At 39.0% G+C, this 18,567-nt stretch overlaps 1 protein-coding gene across 1 annotated transcript in view; it reads left to right on the top strand.

The window, feature by feature from the left end:
* The window catches only part of LOC134003132 (PH and SEC7 domain-containing protein 1-like), a 55,256-nt gene that overhangs the window by 23,826 nt on the left and 12,863 nt on the right, over positions 1–18,567 (top strand). The window contains exon 10 of the mRNA XM_062442264.1: positions 12,435–12,478. Within this exon, the coding sequence (XP_062298248.1) occupies positions 12,435–12,478 (44 nt within the window). The remainder of the gene's footprint in view (positions 1–12,434; positions 12,479–18,567) is intronic.

The raw sequence follows: 18,567 nt of genomic DNA, 5'->3' as shown, positions 1-18,567 counted from the left end.
TTAGCAGCAGTGACCCAGCTTTATTTGGGTAATTCAGGGTTAAGTGCCTTTGCTTGGGGGCAGCTTGGTGGTTTTTGTGGGACTCGAGCTTCCAGCCACATGCCCTCAAGCTGCTGCTGCTGCTGCTGCTGCTGCCGCCCACGGTTGGTAAGGAAGGAAGCATAGAGGTCAGAGAAAGACGAGAAAGATAGCCAGAGAGACGGTGACAGAAAGCCGTCTTCATGCAGGTTGTTTTGGTTTTGCAGTTAAAGGTTGGCTCCACTCGCCCTCCCCCCCCTGCTTCCTCGCCCCCTCCGGCTCACTGATGTTCCTTCCTTTTTCCCTGCTGATAGAGTCAGAGACGCCGGCGGGGGACACCACTCACATCTCAGTTCGCCAAACATGTCCATCCTGATGGCGTATGTCAAAAAGACAGACGCTGGCCATGAGGGAAGGACTGTTCCCTTTCTTTCTCATGTTGTTGTTCTGGCCGGGTTTTTTGCCCCGAGTGTAACAGCAGAGTGTCGCAGAACTCTTACGCTTCCTTTAACTTTTATTTTTATATTATATTTTATTTTTTAAGAGAGAACATAAGACGACAAGCAGTAGATGTGTACAAAATAGACCAGATAGCAAAATGACAGGACTGCAGCTTGAAAAGACAAGATGACAAATAACAGATGGACTGATGACAAACTGTTCAGGGTCAAATTTGACCCATTTTTACATTTGCGAGCTGTAAAAACACCATATACACATTTCTTCTAGTCAAACTTTTCCTAATGTAACCCTCAGTATATAAACATGGTAATAAAATATATATTTTGCATGCAAATGTACAAATTTGACCTCTGTTTATTTAAAAAAAAACAAGTATTCAAACATGTTCTTCATATTTTTTTAAATGTTAGATTAATCAAACATGTTAAGGCACCAGTATGTATCGATAAAAGTGCTTCTCAGATGGTTGGATGGTGTCTCTCCGACATTAAAATCTGGAGGCTTCGAATGAATCGTTTTTGTAACTTTTTCTAAAACCCAACCATGAGACATTCTCACCCTCTTTACGCTGAGTTTTACAAGTGCTTAGGTGAGAAAGTCGGCAGGATTTTAATCTCTGCCCTCTTCTTCCATTCCCCAACCAGCTGCTTCCATCACTTTTCACATGTACAGTCGAGTATAACACCATTAATGTCTTCCAGGAGAGACTGTCCGAAAGAGAACGCCCACATCCCCATACATGAATAATTATCATGTCTAGCCCCTCTCTCTTTGTGTATTTATCTGGATCGCCGTTAGCTGTTAGCAGCACGACAGCTACTGCGGCAATTTCATGTAATTAGTGTAGAAACAGCACTGGATATGTAGTAGTTTATACTACTTTATGGAGTCTACTTAGGGGACACACATGAGCACACATGATGAAATTTGTGTCATCATATGTCATAGCTATCCAGAAAAATGCACCTCTGCATATTATATCTCTTTTTCATTACTGTTTGTAAAGGTAATGCTATTCAAGGATTTTCTAATAAATTATTGTAAATCAATCCACTGAATTGTCGCCTTGTACAGAACAGTAAATGGTAGTTTTCTTTAAAGTGTTATTATAGTCATTGTCACTTAGCCTAGTTCTGTATTTTTCGTTATTATTAAGAAAAGCTGTTGCTCTCTACAGTTTCGATGATATTCACTATCTGCTCAGCTTTTGCCTTCGGACGTCTTTTTACAGACACGTTGTACAAACTATTTTGTTTCAAGGATACGCCGGCCTTTATTCTACCATGGGCATGTCTGTGATACAAATATCCTGAGGAGGGTTTCTTTAAAGCCGGCATTTGGCAATAGTTTTTTTCTTTCTTACCTGCAACGTAGAAAATCTTCAGGGTGTAAATATCATTTTAAAACTGTATCTTTCACAGATACAGAAAGAGGACGATGAACATCAAAGAAATCCAGTATTGACACTAAACGTCCTATTTTACCCCCCAAAAGGTTAAAAATATGGAAACTAAAATATGTGACCATGGACGACACCCAGTGCTGATCCACATTTTCTGCAGCAGAAGTAGTTTGACTGACTTAATTTGGATTTTTGCTTAGTAATTATAAAAAAACTAGATCAGGATTTTTCCAACTGAAGTCTTTCCAAATCACAGCTCCCCTCGGGTATTTCCATGTTTCTTATATAATTTGTTGAGTTTTTGTTCATTGAGGTTATACTCTCGTATAATTTGCCTGTGATCCTATTTTCAGTATCATAACTCGACAAATATCTGAATGGTTTTTAAGGATTTCTTATCTCTATTAATACATATTTCGGTTTAGTTTTTGGTTTCTTTAGCTTGGACATGACACTGTTTTCTAGAGCTGCAACAATTGATTAGCAACTATTTTGATCATAGGATAATTTGAATAATTTAAGCAAAAATTCACCAGTCCCAGCTTCCCAAATGTTAATATTTTCTGTTTTTTATACTCCTCTTTGATATCCTTATCTTTATTGCATGTCATCACCCCTTTATTTCGCTTAATTTCCTGTCATCTGTCTATTTTTAATATTTAAATATATGTATATATATATCTTATTTTGCCTGATCAGTCCACTGAACAGCCTTAAATCCAAAGATATTCAGTTTACTATCATGTATGACTCAGAAAAGCTTCAGATTCTCACATTTAAGAAGCTGCAGCCACTGAATATGGGTTAGGGCCTTTTTGCTAAACAAATAATTGAAATGATTTTTTGATTATTAAAATAATTAGCTCTGGAAAGTTTTCACATTAATATTTTAGATTAAAAAGAGATGAAAATAATCATTAGTTGCAAAGTCTTAATATCACTTACTCTTGAATTTTGAGACAAAGCAATTTGCAGAGATGTTCCCTTTCCTCTCATCTTCCTTGATTTACATTTAGGATAACATTTAGAAACCTGAGCACTGAATATTTTAGTACGTTCTGATTATAGATCTCATGAAAATCCGTCTCATCAATGCCTTCGGCCTGTGACTGACACAGTCATTAAATCTCCGTTCACACTCTCGTCGCCTCAGACTTGTTTTCCCTTCACATCGTCCCTGTTGCTCACTTTCAAGTCAATAATTCTATTTGACAAATTTCTCCTGGGGTAACACCTCATTCATTTGTCTTGTGAGAAACAGTCTCAGTCAGATGCTCCTTTTTTCTCTCTCTCTCGTCCTCCTTTTTTGTTATCCTGCTTTCACTCTGTCTTTTTATGGCTTTTGTTTATTTTTCAGTTTGCTGTAATCAGCAAGAGGAATTTTAAGATCTGGCTCCGTGTCAGTTCATGTTGTAGGCGCTCCTTGATATCGCACTTAAACTCTTCCTGCGGAGGTTATTTGTGGCTGCTTTTAAATTTTGATCTTTGCTGGGAAGAGTTTGAACACGTGCAGAGAAGAATTTGAGGTTAAAACTATCATAATGATTTATGAATGCCATAACATTGTGGGAATGTTACGCTTATTTGCTTTCTTTGCAAGAGTGAGACAAGATGATTGATATCAAGCACACATCTGTGCATCAAAGAAGCAATAATCAATATTTTTATATTAACAATGGATCAGTTGACTACATTTCATGTGAAGGAATCACCTGACTGTAGGTTTCTGCCTCTCTACAGAGCATTTTATCATCTTTCAGCTTATTATTTTGGTTTTAAGGTCCTTAACTTTACTGGTCTGGTTCCACTTTCATCTTTTCCAGACCTACTGCACTGTACACCACTAGCAGCTAACAGATAGATATTTTAGTCAGGATTATAGTTGGAGACCAAAACAGAACTAAAAGTAGTTTGTCAAGTGGGCAGATTCTCAAAAACTATTTGCGACTACGTGCTGATATTATAATCCAATTGAGAGGTGATAATGTTTACATCTTGTTTTTTGTCGCTCTGACTCTGTCCAAAGTCCAAAAATACACAGATTGTAGATATTTCTAAAACTCAATAATTAACAGGTTCACAGATACAGTCGCACCTGTTTTGGCACCATATTGGCAGCCTCGAGGCTCCCAACTGTGCCAAGACGTAGTTCAACCATGTAACTTCCTCTGCTGCCACAAATTGTTGTTTTTGCTATTCAGTTAGTGTGATAATTAAAGGAGATGTATCATGCTCATTTTCAGATCTATATTTTGATTCTGGGGCTCTACTGGAATATGGTTTACATGGTTTATGATTTACACACATGATCCTTATGTGTGTTATACTGCAGCCCCTCAGTTCAGCCTCTGTCTGAAACAGGCCGTTTCAGCTCCTGTCTCTTTAAGACCAACATCATCCTGATCAGACTACTCTGTACTGATTTGTTAGCTCTCAGAAGCTGCCTCAAAATGTTAGCTGCCGAAATCCAACCTGAAAAATATGAGCTAACAACCCATTGAACAACCTTAGACACAACCTTAAAAATAAAGGCTGCGGACGGCCGTTTATGGGCATGTGTGAACATCTGACATCATCAGGAAAAGGAAGAAGGGGCAACTTTCCACTTGACGCCCTGGATTTTGATTTGAGAGCGGTATTTTTTACACATAGTCAAGATACAACTTGTTAATTAGTTAATTAGCTTCAGAGATGTCGGTAGATATATTTTTAATCTTAGGAAAGAGGTAAGCTAGCTGTTCCTCCTGCTCCCAGTCTTTATGCTAAGCTACGTCTCATCCCACTCCCAGAAAGCAAATAGGCAAATTCCCCCCAAAATGTTGACCTATTCCTTTAATTCATACTTTAATAGCAGTGTCTAACACCCTTATATCCACATAAACACACACTGTGCTTCATGTTTCTTCCTCCTCTCACCTGACCAGTCTCTCCCACAAGACCACTGCTGAATACTAATTGCCATTGCAAGTGTATTTTTATAAAAATTGTGTATGTATGTGTAACCTCGCCTGTGTGTGTGTGTGTGTGTGTTTATGCGTGTAAGAGGCAGTTGAGAGACTGTGATTTGCTGGTGATGACTGAGAGAAGGAGGGAGGAGGAGGAGGGAGGGAGAGAGGGAGGAAGGGAGGGAGGTGCGCATTGACGAAGCGAAGCAGAGGGAGGCAGAGAGACGGAGAGCACTGTCCCTATCAGTTTCTTTGTCGCTCTGCAATTCAGGCAGCAAGCTCTCCTTTCCTCGCCTCCGCAGCGGCAGCAGGCAGCAGCAGCAGGCAGCAGGGAGAAGGAAGGGAAGAAAAGCGTTCCATATTACGAAAAGATTTTGCAACAGATAAATAAACCAAGGCAAAGACAAGGAAGGTATGAAAGACATCAGCAGAGGCAGCAGCAGCAGCAGCAGCAGCAGGAGAGCGGCGTTTTTTCCCTCAAACACCCACACCCGCCGAATGTGTGATGGGAAGAGACCAAAACCAGTGCAAAGAGAGTCTGAGAGAGAATACTGACTGAGAGAAGTGGATCACGGAGAGGTGGCGAAGAGGGGTGTACGATGACAGCGGACCGCCACACATGGACAGAGAGCAGGAGGCAGAAGTGAGAGAGATAATCTGACAATCAGCACTGTGACTGTAAAACTGATGGTATCCATTTTACAGTGGGAGCAACAGGAACGTTCATTCTTCTCTTGTGCCAAATCTCAGCATCCCGACATCCTCACCTTCCTCTTCCTTAGGCGTCTTCGCTTCGTCTTCGTTATATTTTGTTTATATCGTGTCTCTCGGGTTGTGACGAAATCGAGGGTGCTCTTTGGAATCCCTGCTCTGAAGTCCGAGGGCAGCCGTCCGTCCCTCCCACCCCTCTGTATCTTCCTCTGTTGTGTGTCTGTGTGTGTTCATATAAGCATAAAGAGCTTATTGTACGCCTGTGCCTGTGTGTGTGCCTGTGTGTGTGTGCGTGTTATTTTTTACCTCTTTGTTTCCGCATTTTGCACCCAGCTGTTTCATCCAGGCTGTCCGTTAATACCTCAGCCAGTGTTTCATGCCATCTGTGTGAGTGTCAGCTTGGTTCCCTCTGTGTGTGTGAATGTGTACCTGTGAGTGCATGTTTAAGGATTCATCACTGTAGTGTTGTCACTGGTTTTTCGCTAAAAAGGTGGCAGGTGGACAGGTGTCACCTTCAAGTAATCTGGCAGAGGCTTGTTTCCTGTTAAAGGCGTGTTAGAGGGTGTGTGTGTGTGTGTGTGTTCATCTGCCTCTGGAGAAGTTACAGTTTCATGCATCAGCCTGCAGTTTATTTCTTAATAAACTTCAATAGAAAAGCTGAGAAAAGTGACGGATTTATTGCGTTCGTTGTGAGCGATTTTCATCAGCAGAAGGAGAAGGAGAAGAAGAAATCTTTGCATAGAAGACGTCCAGCAAAGGAGTCACTTCCGTGAATTTATAATACATGGCTGACTTATCAATAATTCAGCCTCAGGTGGACACCCCGGTGTTGCCTGGTGGGCGTTGATCAAGACATTCAGGAGCGACACTGTTGAGGTTTGATGCCCGCTGATAGCTGCTGACTGACTGACAGCAGCCTGATGATGTTCTGCCTCCCTCCGAGATTTCTACTGATTGCCAGCCGGTTTCTGTAACAGCCGAATTCATTTCCATCTGTCTGTTGGCACATCTACTGGACAGCATCCAGATCAAACCAACCTCAAGTCACACTTTTTTATCTCTTTGGATGAACTCTTAAAAGAATCTCTGCATGACTATAAATATAATACAGACTGAATCGTTTTGGCAGATAAAATCCAACGATCTGCGCGATCTGTTCACCTTCCCTTCCGACTATGATCGGTGTTAACAGCCTGCACTCGGCAGGTCGCCTACGCTCACGCTCTCTTTGCACTGTGCGCTACGGACGAGACTTCCGGATGATGGACCCGTTTCGCTATCCCAGAACCCCACGCTCACGTTCCCTCAAACCCCTGGTGTTCCCAGACCTGCTGGGCAAGGCTCAGGATGGACAGAATCACCCACAGGCCAGAAAGAGGAGGAAGGTACTGAAAAGTGTCAGCTATTTCCTGTTATATTTCTACTTTTATAAGTCTCTAATATGCATTTATCATCACAAAAATGCTTCAGCTTGTCAGTTTGATCATCAAAACCAATCTCTAAAACCTTTACGCACATCATAACAAATCATATCATACCCAACATAATATTAGATAATGGTTTATCATTCAAAACCAGACTTGGCAGATGGCCCTGTGAGGTTTTCACTGTCTAGAAATGTTGTAATGTTTAATACACAACAAACCCTAATTGCAAATTATGAAGTTACACTCTTAATTGTTTGATTTACCACCCTGTCAGTTTGTATACGTTCACAACTGGAGTGTGGAGCGGTTGATGAACAGATTGGTTCACTGCCAGGCCCGATTGGTCACACAGCGCAGCTCAACAGAGCATATTGTGTAAAGCCAGCACTCAAGGCTAATGGCTCTCATTTGCTGGCACTTGGTGACGTTGATGAAGCAAGTGGGTTTAGGTGACAAACATCCATCCTCGTCTCGATGAGCCTCAAGACCGAATGATGCTGATTTATACTCCGTCTCCTTTGACCCTTTTTTTAACTTCCTCTTTAGTCTTCTACCTTAAAATCCACAGAGTTCCCCCGCTGTTGGCACTGTGTGTTCCCTCATGATTTACAGTAAGAGGGAGATATATTTTCTCCAAATGCAAAGGTTTCACTTACCTGTCTCGATGAGCCTCAAGACTGAATGAGACTGATTGATACGCCGTCTCCTTTTACCTTTTTTCTTTTTTTTTAAATGTTCTTAACTTCCTCTTCAGTCTTCTATACCTTAAAATCCACAGAGTTCCCCCGTTGTTGGTACTGCGTGTTCCCTCATGCACACTTATACATTAATTGAAACTAAAGTTGGGGGAAAACATCAGTTTAGTGTATGACTCTAACCAAGGTGGATGGTTTATGATCCCAGTGGCATCATTCACTACTAACCTCTTATATTTTGTAAGTATTTAAATGTGCTGCTGTGTATCTATTAGATGTAATTTCAGTGTGATACTAAAACAGAAAAGTCTATTGTTCTTCAGAGCTGGAAATCTGTGCTAAATGTCCATTGGAGATATGCTAATTGTTTTTTGAAGATGTGGTTACGTTTGCTATCAGTCGAACACATCCTATTAATGAAACATGGATATTTTATGCGGGATTTGGAGGGAAAGTGGTTGGATGATCAGGTTGAGTCCTTATGTTGAGTTACGTTCCAGGTCATGATGTCGCCCAAAAAACGACATAGAGTTACGTTTGAGTGACAGATGCCTTCTAGCAGCTGTAGTAATTGTGACCTGGATCAGTGGTGTGGTTCAGATGGCGTGTATGTACAGTCATATATGAACAGATTTCCTCATTTGGAGGTAGAGGGGTGGATACATAGCTGACTCATCAATAAGTGGATACACAGCTTGTGTTTTTTGTTGTAGCCATGACAACAAAGGACTTCATTAATCCTGCTAGGACGTCAGCGTCTGCTAGTTGGCCAACTTCTTGCCTCAGTACATCACACCCCTTCGTAAACATGGACATGTGGTTCAGCTGTACCTTGTTTTTACAAAAATAGAAATCATTTATATGTAATAATAATGTAGTTTGCACCAGAGACGCCTCAACATGCCATCTCAAAAATGATCAGCTTACTGACTTCAAAAACCTTCTGCTCTGTTTCTGTATCACCTCGAACCTTTCAGACAATTTCACAAGAAACTTTGGGAGGTTTCCTGTGTGGGGAGAGCTTGTTTATGCATACAGTCACTGTGGTTCAGGAGGGACACGCATTTTTATTGGAGTATGTCATACCCAACACCACATGTTTCTCTTAACTAACAGAGTGATCATTTTAACCCAAATCATGATCTTTCCCTAAACCTAAGCAGACCTTAACCACAGATTAATCACCTTATAAAACTTCATTTAACAGTGATTTGTTACTTTTTAGAAAGTACAAACACGATGTTGTCTGATGTTTACTGGTGACAGGGTTGACAGATTTGAAAAAACTCTCCTATGTGTCGTTCTGGAGTCACATGTTGCATCATACACAATTGTTGTTATTTACCTTCTTTCTTGTAAGTTTCACACAGTGTAATATTAAGCACTTAAATTAATGAAAACATGACAATTAAAAAGCAAACTTTGAAACTCAACCATCATTATTACTGACTTACAATGAGTTACAATGATTAGTTGATTGATTCATCAACACAATAAACAGTTTGCAACTACTTTGATAATAGTTAAATTATCCTTTTATTAAAACACAAGTGATCAACATTTGCTCCTTCCATTTTTTAAATTTGCTGCTTTTATGTGATATAAACTGAGTATCTTTGGGTTTTGGACTGTTGGTGTCTTGATAATGTCACTTTTAAGCATTTTTCAACACCCAAATGATGAATCCATATATCTAGACAACAATAATCCATTGCAGCCCTACAGTATTACTTCCTGTGTATATTTAACTTACATTCTAGTAATTATACGATATATACTGTGTGTCCTTGATTGTCACCATATCTGGTTATACTCTTGAGTTTGTTTTACTACCCAATTTTTTTGAAAATTCTGCAGTTTTTTGCATTTGCATGCAGTGAACGTCTGCAGGCAGAATCTGTGGCTGTTGTGGCGGATCAGTGCACTTTTACAGCAAACACATTCACTGTTAATATTTGATGTTGACCAGATTTGTGCTAAAGAAGCAGTTTGTCTTCTACTTTTGAAACTGGCCAACTCCGCCGTCCCGGAGAGCTCAGCTATGTTTCTGTCTTTCGTTATTATTAAAATGTATGAGCACATTGAGTTTGAAACATATAGTGAATGCTGAAAGATTTTTTTTTTTTTTTTACAGTAGAAAGCAGTCAAACCAGAACTAAATCTGTAATGGTCTAGGCTGGCTGCTCATTAAAATGCATGAGTATTCCTGATTAGGCCGAGTTTCAAAGAAAACTCTGGAAATGAACCTGATTAGGCACACCGAATCAAACTCATTATAAATCCAATTTAATTCAACTACAAGTCACAATGCAACACAATGATATTCATAATAAGTTGGAAGCCTAAAACAGCAGAAATCAAGTGAAGAGCATTAGCAAGAGTTCTTTAATCAAACGAATGTAATGGAAAATGATCGATTTTAGCTGAGTATGAGCTTTCCCCCGCCTCCTCTCTCGTGGTTATAGTGACTGTATCGTATCGGTCTACGAGGAATACAGAAGAGGTGAACGAGGTGGTGATGAACTGCCTGCAAGTGTCCTCTCCATCACCTCTGCTGTCACAGCTGTCTATCAGCAGCATCCACAGCCTCTATCTGTGTCTTAACCACTGTAGTCTGATGGCTTCATGCTGTCCTCCCTCCCCCCCTTCCCTTCCCTGCTCCTCCGCCGCAGATCAGCTGTGAAACCGAGTGGCTATATCACATTCAACTGGCACAGGCTAATGTCACCAGGGGCTGTTGAATGAGAAGTGTCTAAAGGTCTCGACTGTCACTACAGATTTTGAGCCAGTTGAAGCCAAATGCGCCGTGTCTCTTAAGCCTTTCGCAGCGGAGACGCGGCTCCCTCATTAAAATCCTTTTTAGTATCGCTGCTGTGTTTTTATTCCTCTCTCTTTTCTTTTTCCGTCAGTTTGATTGTGATGATAGTGATAAGAGTGTTTTTCGCCCTGAGAGTGGAAACAGTGACCTAAAAAAGGATGAAAAGTGGTATAAAGACGTGAGAGGGAAGTCAGAAAAAACAAAAACATAACAAAAATAAAGTCTGTAGAAATTAGAATAAGCACAGTTGAAGATATATTGAATACTTCTGTAGAGATATAGCTAACTTGGTGGTGATGCTACAGTACAACAGACTGTGTTGCATGTGGACTGATTGAACTAGGGTTTGTTAGTAGAGCTGCTAAATCTGCAACTATTTTGATTTTATCGGGAAAAATACTAAAATGATCTCATTCCAGCTTCTTGAATGTTCATATTTACTGGTTTCTTGAGTCTTTTCACTGGTTTCTTGAGTCTTCTATGATCATAAAATGAGTATTTTTGGGTTGTGAACTGTTGGTTGGGACAGAAGAAGTTATTTGAGGCTGCTCGTTGCACTTTTGGAAACAGCAATTAATGTTTTTCACCATTGTTGGAGCTGTTTTGTGAAGCATATTTTGGCCATCGTTGATTGACTGAGGCTGATAGCAGCCAATGACCTACCATAATTAATTAGTTAATTGCTTAATTGTTTAATTGGTCAACTGGTTAATTGAACCATGTGCGATAAAGACAAGAGATGCCACAACCGCACTCTTCTTAGTTTATTCATTATCTTTTTATTATCGTTTATGTTTTGATACTTTGAATTCATATTGATACATTTCATTAAGCTACTTTGATTTGAACTTCAATGGGAAGTTGGTAGATACAAATGTATCAACTGTGAGACTTTTTATTGCTGTTTAAACCGAGAAAGGTTTCCGTCTTACAATAAGACAGTATCACTTATTATATTAGACACATGCTTGATCCACTGTGTGTATTCAAATTGATGGATTAGCCAAAAACTGATTTGAAAAGCTGCCTGTTTGTTTTAGCCATAAAAGTCGAGTCAATCAACTGATCTTATGGAAAACGCATTATTTCATGATATAGTGTATATCACCATCGTAAATTGAAATTAGACACACTATTTTAGAGGATTTTTATCAACTCATCAGTGCAAGAAATGATTATTTTCATTATCATTTAAAACCTGATTTATTTTTTGATCATCTTATTATTCATTTAGTTATTAATTATTTGGTGAAACGCTCATCATAATTTCTTAAATCCATTGATTATTGTCAGACTTTCAGTTCAAAACACAAACATTTAGTTTTTCTGTCATGTATAGAGTCGAAAAACTAAGAAAAGTAGCAGATCCTCACATATTGGAGACTCAAGTGATTAAATCTTTATCACAGTTGTTTCAATCGATTTTCTGTCAATTCAACCAAGTCAGTTGTGTCTATGGTCACATGTTTATTGTTTTTTTTAATTATATATAGCATTTATGTTCCTAAACTGTAACTTAATTTTACTCTCGGTCAATGCATTTACCCCAAAAGTCTAAATAATTTATTGACTGATTGATTTGCTCGTCTGTCCATCGACAGGCCGGGTGCTTAGGAGGGGGGAGGGGGAGGGAGCGGGTAATGGCTTTGTAACTAAAAGACTGCCAGTTGACTGATTGGATGATTGATTGATTGTTTGGTCAAAGAAAATGAGTTAAGCTCAGGCAAAGGGCAGCTTGAGCGGCGTGAAGAAAAAAGGATGACATTTCTCTGAGTACGATTTATTGAATGAAACCTTGCTTACTGTGCAGCTTTCACACAGAAAACTACACTACGCTACACCTGCCCGCCCGGTTAAATTAGATCAAATTTGCTATTGAACACAGCTGAACCTGTGTGCTATTATTTATCATATTTAATCTCAAGGATGTTGTTTTTCTGGTTTTCTCCTCTGCAGGCTCTCTACAACTCAATCAAGAATCAGAAGCTTCAATGGACAATGTGAGTAATATTACATTGGCTTTCCATTTTCTCCTCCTTTGTGACTCTTCTTCTGTCCTTTTCTTTGTCTATGATTAACTCAAACACAATCACTCTGCATGGACACACACGCACACACACACACACACACACACACACACACACACACACTTTGTCCTGAAGGACAGGAAACGATAAGGGATATTGATTAACTCGTAAGCATCCTCATTAATGACGCAAGTGTTGTCTGGCATGTGAAGGAAACATTAGTGTGTCAAGGGTTGCTATTCTGGATCACAGTTTCAGAGTGCCTCAGAGATGCCAATTAAGTCACTAGCTTTCCAAGCTTTGTTGCCATAGTTACGGCACCATGGATACGACTCCATAGCTACCGCATTGCTCTTTCCTCCCTGTATTCTCTCAGCAGCAAACACACACACACACACACGCACACACACACACTAACACACTAACAGATGGACATACTGTACATGTAACTATATGAAGGTACGTGTATTTGTATGCGTGTATGTGAACATGATAGGTACACGTGAGCATGAAAAGCAGAAAAAAGAGAATGACTAAGAGAGAGAGAGAGAGAATGAGAGAGAGGCAACTCTGTTTAAATGGCTCTTTACCTGCATCCTGTACAAAGGTGTGACCACAGCCTCCCACTACATTTCCAAAAATAGCGGCAGCAGCGCTCCCGAAGCAGCTGAATAAAAAGTGGTCAGAGGAGCAGATCGAGGAGGAGATCCACAGAGAGGCAGGCAATCCAGTTCAAACATCTCCGCTGACATATAGACAGCTATTTAAACACTGCCACCGCATGAGAGGGCCACACGGGGGGGAATAAAAAAGATGTCATTTTTAGACCCTGTAAACACTTTGAGCCGTCGCAGGAAGAGCAGGAGAATCCTACCTTCGTAATAAAACTGAATTACAGATTATAGAGATTCAAGCCCTCAGCAGGTCTGGGTTTTTTTGGCAGCGAGTCGCACATGTTCGCAGTTTAATATTTTATTTACCGGCTGAGATCATTGAAATAAAGGAGAATAGATTATGTCTTGTGGTGGAGTTCTTGCTTTGAAGTCTTTCTACAGAGCACAGTGTCACTTTTGCCACCACTTTCACACCCTTAACGTGCTCAGTTGATGCGTATTTCATGACAGATAAACTTCACTCCTGCTGCTGAAAATGCTAGTTGTATTTCTTCTAATGCATAACTTATTAAAAAAGCTTGTTTTCAATCACAGTTTATATTCTGCTCTGCTTTATTCTATATATAGTTCTCCCCAGCATTGATTTGCTAATTTACTCACAGATTGAAGCTTTAAAAAAAAGAAACCCTAGCCTGTGGATAGAGGTGCGATATTCAGACACGAAAACAAACCGTTCGCTCTGATTATATGAATACAAATTTGTATATGTGAAATATGAAGCATGTATATCTCATTACAGGTGTGTGCGTTTGTGTAGGTGCATGTTTTTTTGTTGAGGTTGTTTTGCGCAACACAACTCAAAACATGGCGATGGATGTTATTTCACACCCCCACAGAGAAAGACAGTGCAGTTGGATGCACCCACATGTTCTCCACTCACACACAAACACACACAACACACAAGGACATATACAGTACACACACACACACACACACACATGCTTCCTCATTCAGGAGCGGGGGTGGAGAGCAGAGGGAGAGAGGTGGTGGGCATCGAAAGAGAGAGAGAGAGAGAGAGATGCAACAAGTCGGAGATAGAGCTTTCACGGTAGAAACAGGTAGAAACAGGGTGAAAAATGGAAGAAAAAATAATCTCATGAAAGGATATGAAGATCTTGGAGAAGGACGGATGAGCGAGGGAGAAGGGCAGACGAAACCCATCTGCTCTGATATTCCTTTTATTCAGCTAATCCCTTTTTTTTCTTCCTTCCTCCCTCAATGGCTCTAATCATCTCGTTTTACCATTATCTGCTGCTGCTCTCACCTCTCACCTGCAGGAAGAGAGCAGAGTGTGTGTGTGTGTGTGTGTGTGTGTGTGTGTGTGTGTGTGTGTGTGTGTGTGTGTGTGTGTGTGTGTGTGTGTGTGTGTGTGTGTGTGTGTGTGTGTGTGTGTGTGTGTGTGTGTGTGTGTGTGTGTGTGTGTGATTATGGATGAAACTTGCTTAAAAGTGCTAAATTCTCAATAAAACATCATATCAACTAGTTTGACATGATCTTACATTATAACTTTTTTATATTAAATAAAGGTAATGGAATACAATTGTTCTAAATATTTAAAACATAATATATATATTATCATTACCAGTATTTTAATTTAATAGATTCATAATTTAGAGGTTAAAAAGTGCCTGACTGAGCCTGATTATTAACATCTTCCAACAGTCCAAAACATACAAAGATTAAGTTTTTTATGTCACGTAGTTTTAATAATCATTGATTATTTTTACTACCAATTATTTTGTCAATTATTTTCTCAAATGATTGATTAGTTAATAAAAGTCCAACATGGCTTAAGTTGGAATACAAGTATAAAAGTTGTGTTATTTGTTACCTGGTTGCATCTTCTTTCCTTTCTTCTCTTTTCCTGTCTTTTATTTGTCTTTGCTTGTTTCTTTTCATCTGTTTCTTCTGCTTCTCTTTTGACTCTATTCACTTCCTTTCCATCTCCTCTTTTTTATAATCTGCTTTCTTTTCCTTTTCTTTTCTTTCTCAACTTTATTTTCATTCCTCTCATTCCATTTCCCTCTCTTTTCATTGTCTTTCCCTTTATTTACTTTCTACTCTGTTCCTGTCTTTCTTTTCTGTCTCCTCGCATCTTTTCTCTCATTTCACTTCTTTTACTTTTCTTTCCTATAATCATAATAATTATTCTCTTTTTCTTTTATTTCCTGTAATATTCTTTCCTTTACTGTATTCCTCCTTCACTTTCTTTCTTGTTATTTCCTTTCCTTTCCTTTCTTTTCCTTTTCTTCTTTTTTATTCTTTCCTTTTCTTTCTCCTGTTTTCCTTTCCCTTCCAGTCCTTTCATGTCCCTCTCCTCTCTTTTACTTCCCATCATTTTTATTCTCCATTCTTTTCCATTCTGTGTTCTTTTCCTGTGTTCTCCTTTTTTATATACTTGTTTCCTTTCCCTTAATTTCATTTCATTTCCTGTCCTTTAATTTCCTGTCCTTTTCTACTCTTCTCCCTTATATTATTTTTGCTCTCCTTTACTTTACTTTCATTTCATTTCATTTCCTTTCTTCTAATCTCTTATACTTTCCATCTATTTTTGCTCTTCTTTCCTTTTCTTTTCTGTATTTTTCTTTCATTTCCCAATCCTTACTTCTTTTCCTGTCTTTTCTTTTTCTTTTCTTTCCTTTTTCCTGTATTTTCCTCTCCCCTTTCGTGTCATTTTCTTTTCCTTTCCTCTCTCTAATACTGTCTATCAATTTTCCTTTCCTTTCCTTTCCTTTGTTTTCCTTTCCCTTTCTTTCCTTTCTTCCTTCTCCCTTGCCTTCCTTTCATTTCATTTCCTTTCCAGTTTTTTCCTTTCTTTCTTTTCCCTTGCCTTCTTTTCATTTCCTTTCCTTTCCTTTCTTTCCTTTTATTGTTTTCCCTTGCCTTCCTTTCATTTTATTTCATTTCATTTCCTCTCTTCTCCTGTCCTCTCTTATATTTTCTATTTTTGCTGTCCTTTTCTGTCCTTTTCATTCATTTTATTTTTCTTTCCTTTCCGATCCTTACTTCTTTTTTTTCCTTTTCTTTCCTCCTTTTTTTCCTGCTCTTTTCTTTCTTTCCTGTTTCCTCCGCCCTCCTCTTTCATCCTTTTCTCCTCTCCTCTCCTTCTGTGTCCTTTCCTTTCTCTCTCATATTATTGTTGATAACATTCTGCCATCTGAGAAGGATGAGCTTTGTCTTTTTTTTCTCCTCTCTACCCCCCTCCTCTTCCTCCTCCTCCTCCTCCTCCTCATCCTCCTCATCATCCTCCATCACCACCACCCCTCCATCTCTGTCTCCTCACTTCCCTCCATCCATCCCCCCTCTCTCTCTCTCTCTCTCTCTCTCTCTCTCTCTCTCTCTCTCTCTCTCTCCATCTCTCCTCTCGACTTTGTCTCTCTGTGTAGAAAGGGATTCAGGCAGGCCAGCAGTTACCAGGCAACAGGCTACACGCTCATTGGCTCCGTCTCTGCCTCTCGTTCTCTCTCTCCGGCTCCTGCATGGGGTTAACTGCTGTTATGTACTGTTGGTTACTCATAGCGGGGTCTCGGGGGGGTTTCAGCAGCATCAAGCCATTTTTCTATTTTCGGGATGAACTTTTTTACATGGGTGCCGCTTGGTGAGGTAACAAGTGGAATTGCCACGTTACCTCAGCGGGGCCGATGCGGAGACACTTAACGTTGTAGCCTGAAGCATCTGTCATGTGCTAATGTGACAAATCCCGTTAAAACAACACCAAAAGAAGGGACACATTGCATTGTAAGGGATTATTTAGTAGAGAATGGGATTATCACTGCTGTAGCAATCTGTATTATGAGCGTTGTCAATCTGTAAAAAATGGGGTAGAAATCTCCATTCTCTTTCACTCTTTTACTTTCATACAATTATAGTAATAGAAATGATGTTTTTACAGCCTTACTTGAAAAGAGAGGGTATGGAATATGGATAGATAGACATATTATAAAGATAAAATGTTAAAAAATGGTGCTAAAATACACTGAATGTAGAAAAATAACATACTTTCATACATATATAGTGATAAAAATGATGTTTGTACAGCTATGCTTGAACATAAAGAGTAAGGAATATGGATTTAGAGACATATAATAAAGATAAAATGTTAAAAATGCCAATAAAATACACTGAATATAGAAAAATCAGATAGAAAACAAGATAAATACAAATGAGGAAGGGGCAATAAATACAGAGCACAACTAGATTTTCTCATCTAAACAAAAATATACTCGTCTTCCAGTTTTCCAGGAAATGCACACACACACACACACATACATACATACACACACACACACACACACACAATGCACACACACACACACAGAGTTCAGAGTTCACATGAGAGCAGTTAGCGAGATATAAAGCGAGTCAGCCAGCACTCATCAAAAAGATGGCTCCTCCAGGCCTGTCTCTTAACGAGCGATTTGCACCCTTCACGGAAAACTTCACCAGCTTCCACCAACCGTGACTGCTCACCTGGAAACTTCCTCTAATAAAGAAGCAGTCTGGTAAACACAATTATAGCAGCCTGACACATGCCGGTGCTTCAGTTTTAAACATCAGGTTTTTATTAGATTTACAGAATAACTTTGGTTTATTATAACATTAATGTTTGGACAAGATTCCTATTAGTTATGGTAACATTATGCTCATTAAAGATGATTGATGAGATCTGAGAAGGAGAAACATGAGCCATAAACAAGCCTACAATTTATCTAAACCACTTCATATGGAGGCAAAAAAACACTTTAAAATAAGTTTGGCTAATCTAGATTGTGTTTATATCCTCTCAGATTTCTTTACTACAGTTTATTAGTATTACTATTATTACAGGGTCAGTAGGAATTATGGCGAAAACTGTGGGGAAAAAAAGATCCAGGTTGTAATAAAAGCTTTAATTTTAAGAGTAAATCTTTAACATAATGTCTATAAGTGACGTACAAAGAAGCATTTACCTGCAGCGGTTCATGTAAGCAATTTACAATAAAGTATAAAGATCACAAAACACAAAGAAGCACTTCCCTAATCATTTACATTACTTCCCTCACCAGAGATGATTACTCTGCTGCTGTCTGGTCCACAACTTCAGAGCATTATAGGATCAGAAATGTAGAAAAAGGGGAAAATAATACATTGAAATAGGAAGTAAATACATATTAAAATAGCTAAGACATCCAACTACTCCATTAAAAAAGGAACAATATAGTAACCAGTGATTAGAGTACAATTAAGTTCAGCTATACATCAATATCACTATAAAGTTTGCAGAGTTATTATAATAAGAAACTTCATTTATCTCTTTCAATGCAATAAAACAAATGCAGTAAATAGGAACAAAATTAGGGTAGCAAGAATATTCAGGTAGCCAAATTTTAAATAGATCTAAAAAATATA

The sequence above is a fragment of the Scomber scombrus genome, chromosome 21, assembly GCF_963691925.1.
Source record: "Scomber scombrus chromosome 21, fScoSco1.1, whole genome shotgun sequence".
NCBI lineage: Eukaryota > Metazoa > Chordata > Actinopteri > Scombriformes > Scombridae > Scomber > Scomber scombrus.
Note: the sequence above shows the minus strand (reverse complement) of the source record. Positions and strands in the feature narration are given on the sequence as shown.